This window comes from Nicotiana attenuata, unplaced genomic scaffold (assembly GCF_001879085.1).
Source record: "Nicotiana attenuata strain UT unplaced genomic scaffold, NIATTr2, whole genome shotgun sequence".
NCBI classification, from domain to species: domain Eukaryota; kingdom Viridiplantae; phylum Streptophyta; class Magnoliopsida; order Solanales; family Solanaceae; genus Nicotiana; species Nicotiana attenuata.
In genome coordinates this window covers 78871-83144 of record NW_017674840.1, presented here as the reverse complement: position 1 = coordinate 83144, position 4274 = coordinate 78871, and the positions used below count along the sequence as shown (strand labels likewise).

The 4274-nt window shown below is 39.7% G+C and overlaps 1 protein-coding gene across 1 annotated transcript; it reads right to left on the bottom strand.

The window, feature by feature from the left end:
- Window positions 1-2552: 2552 nt before the first annotated feature.
- Window positions 2553-3582, bottom strand: LOC109219337 (the record flags this gene model as incomplete). The annotated part of the gene is made up of 1 exon (XM_019383772.1): window positions 2553-3582. A coding segment is annotated over exon 1 (1030 nt), but the record flags the coding sequence as incomplete, so codon positions are not given.
- Window positions 3583-4274: the final 692 nt, after the last annotated feature.

The window sequence follows — 4274 nt, the reverse complement described above, 5'->3', positions numbered from 1 at the left end:
GTCAACCTGGACACTCACTAGCGGTCCAATAATAATATACTAAACGTGTGAGGAAATCATGGATTCATATAGACATGTCCTAATTCACAAAGCTGTAAAACAGGTAAACACCTTTTAACTAATTAACAAAGGGTTTTCAAGATTTACTTCTCTTCATTTTAATCAATTCATCCCAAGCCATGAAAGGCAATATCATCATTTAAGATTTCTCATGCATCAATATATAAAAGATATCATGCGCAAATCATACCGAGGCGACGACCCGATCCAACAGAAAATAAATGTGCACTTGCCGAGGGTCGACGGCGCGCCTATAGATGCATCTATTTCCCCGCTCGCGAATTAATCATGCGACGCGGTCAACATAAAATAAACACATACCCTGCTCGCGAATCATACATGCGACGCAGGTACACATAGAGATACATGCTCAATCAATCAAGTAAGAACTTATCAGGGAGTGTTTATCATAATATATCCAACTCTCTTTTAACAAATTTCAAGAAGTAAGGTTAAATCCCTTTAGAAATTCATTTACAAATTCCATGTGATATAAGCAATTTAAGCTATCAAAGAGTTTACAAATAATCCAAGTATTCATGCTTTTGGGTCCTAGCCACCCGGACAATAGCATAATAGTAGCTACGCACGGACTCTCGTCACCTCGTGCGTACGTAGCCCCCACAAATAGGAGCACATAACCAATTAATTCACCTATGGGGACGTTTCCCCCTCACAAGGTTAGAAAGGAGACTCACCTCGCTCCGAAGATTCATAACCGGCATTCCACGCCCTTCCGAGGACTCTAATTGATGCACCATGCTCCAAAACTAGCCAACGGTTACGCAAATCCATTAATATATGCCTAAATATTCATTACAAACTAATTCATAGCAATTCCTAACTCCGATCGAAAAGTTGACCAAAACGCCCTCGGGCCCACGTGCCCGGAATCCAAAAATTTTCGAAGATAAAGATTACCCATGGCTTCACTAGCTCAAATATATAATTTACTCCTAATTCCATGCTCAAATTCGTGATCATAATTCAAGAACACTAATTTTCTAGGTCTTCCCTCAAACCCCAAGTTTCTCTACAATTTCATGCTCAAATCCATACATAATTGATGTATTTAACTCAAAATAGGTGGGGGTATCTTACCTTGCCATTGGTGATGGAAATCCTCTCTAAAAATCCTCCAAGAATCGCCCCAAGCCAAGAAAAATATGATGAGAAATGGCCAAAATCGGATTTTAAAACAACATTCTGCCCCAGCTCTTTCCGCATCTGTTGCTCCCAGACCGCTTCTGCGGTCCCGCAGATGCGGCCCCAATACCGCATCTGCGGTCCTCACCAGGCCTCCCCCTTTCCGCTTCTGCGCTCCATCCCCCGCATGTGCGGTCCCGCATCTGCGGCAGAATGACCGCATCTGCGATCCCAGCTCCCATCATCTCCAGCCGCTACTGCGGTCCATCCCTCGCTTCTGCAGGGCCATTTCTGCGGTCCCATTTTCGCAGAAGCGGAAATACCAGCAACCAGCAAACCTCAGCCTTCCCAAAAATCCATTTTTGATCCGTTAACCACCCGGAATTCACCCGAGGCCCCCGGGACCTCAACTAAACCTACCAACCAATCCCAAAACACGTTACGGACTTGCTCGAGGCCTCAAATCATATCAAACAACGCTAAAATCATGAATCAATCCCCAATCCAAGCTTTATGAACTTTAGAACTTCCAACTTTTACTTCCGATGCTTAAACCTATCAAATCACGTCCGATTGACCTCAAATTTTGCACACAAGTCATATTTGACATTACGGACCTACTGCAACTTCCGGAATCAGATTCCGACCCCGATATCAAAAAGTCCACTCCCGGTCAAACTTCTCAAAAACCTTCAAATTTCTATCTTTAGCCAAATGGCTCCAAAATGACCTACGGACCTCCAAATTTCTCTCTTTTTCCGTGCTTCCGAGGCCTTGAAAACCTCACTTTTAGTTGCCTCGATTTGCGTGCGCATTCCGGGCGCGTAGCCGGAAAGATTATATGTTAAATTCTGTAAAAAATTTAAAATGTGGCTTTAAAATGATTAAAGTTGACTTCGGTCAACATTTTTGGTAAACGGACCCGGACCCGTGATTCGACGGTCCCGGAGGGTCCGTAGAAAAATATGGGACTCGGGCATGTGCCCGGAGTCGAAATCCGAGGTCTAGAACCCGAGTAAAAGAATTTTTCTGTGAAATTGTCCTTCTGAAATTATTAAGGAAAATGGAAATGAAAATTGATTAAAAGACTAGGGTATCGGGCTCGTATTTTGGTTCCGACGCCCGGTACAAGTCCTAAATATGTGTTAAGCGCTTTCTGTAAAGTTTGGTCGAAAAGGGACGTCATTTGGCGTGTTTCGGACCTAAATATCTAAAGTTTGAAGTTTGTGAAGTTAGAATGAAAAATGATGATTTTGAGGTTTGATTCATTGATTTTGATGTTGTTTTGGCGATTTGATCGCTCGAATAAGTTCGTATGAGGTTGGTGGGTTAGTGTGTGTGTATACCTGGCAATGACTTTGATTGATCATGTAAGGTACCTGAATTTGTTCTTTGATTGGCCTTCTTTTTTGTTGGGAAGCTCACTGTTCTCCACTCCTCTTCTTCTTTATTAGATTGCCTTGAGACATCATTGGCACATTGCACTGGAGCAATAGTGTTCTTTGATTGGTGGACGGTGGGGTCTAAGGCAACTGAGGAGGGGGTATTGGGGACTGAATTAAAGGAGAATTTTGATTGAACATGCCCAAGTCTTCCACATTTAACACATAAAAGATTTCCATCTTCATAATAAATGGTTTGTTTGTGGGATCCGATCAAAATGGAATGTGGTACTGGGATGTCCAAGGGCAATTCAATGCATAGCCTAGCATATCTTCCTCTAAGGGTTGAGGAAGTGCAGGCATCAACCTTAAGCAGCTTACGAATTTCGTTGCCAATTTTTGTCAAGATTATACTATCATAGAACTCTGTAGGCAACTGAGGGAGGCGGATCCATACCGCTGTTTTTGAAATTCTTGCATCGGATGCAAGGAAATTTGGCTCCCATCTTTGAACTGATAAGAAATGACAATAGATGAACCAAGGACCCATGTGCAAAGCCTTTTTCATTGTCTCTTCATTACTAAATTTGGTGATAAAATAATCACATCCTAAATCGATTAAGGGAAAATTTTCCTTTGCTTTCCATAGCTCATATAGCTTTTTTTTGAGCAAATGGTGTTGAATTCTTCTCCCTTGCAATTTGATTATCGTTGAGAATTTCCAAGGCTCGTAAATCCGATGGATATCCTCTTGAGTTAACTGGATTTGTTGTATATTTGGCAAGCATAGTTGCTCATCTTTCTTAGCTTGTACACAATTTGATGAGTCATAGACATTTGCATCAATGGTCATGTTAATTGATGTCTCTTGTTCACCATGGATTAATTTGTCCTTAAAGGTTGTAGTAGGCAAAATGAATTGCTCGAGTGTTTTAGTAGTTGTGATATCTGGTAGTTTAGGAGGGGGTGATTGATGAACTTGATCCAAGTCCATTTGAGATAGAAACGGGAGAGAATTTCTAGAGAGAGAAACTGATTCCAATATTTGAAGTAATTGCGGTCAGAGAAAAACCTCTTTGACTCTCCAAATAATTATAGCAACACTAAAGTGAAACAAAGGAAGTAATACTTACTATCGGTAATCAGATAAACTTAAAATTTAAATAACGCGACAATGAAAGGAAATTTTAAATCTTCAATGTACATGACCTAGACCATTAACCTAAACCATGAAAAAATCAGGAGGGAGCATGAATTTTATCCACTGACAATGTAAAAAAAAATCCAGGATCATATCATTTAAAAACTAACTCAAACTAATTGTAACTATGGATACTGTGGCAATTCAGAAAAAAGATAATGTAAAAAAACTATTGTATTAATCAAATTGCACTAAATAAAAAAATTAGGGAACTGCAGAAATAAAGAAGATTATATATAGTGGCAACTTCATGTATATATTGTTCTGAAAAAAATGAGGATAAGCAGTATATACTTATCATACATGGTTTCAGTTATCAGAAACGAATATCCGATCGACACAGTGTCATACCACTTAGGGGTGGTGTTAAATATTAATGTTACAAAATTAGGTAGAAAATTAAACAAATTATATCTGCGGCCTATACATAACATTATTTTATAGTAGTTGAAGCTAACATTTGATTTAGTTTATCATTTTCGAGG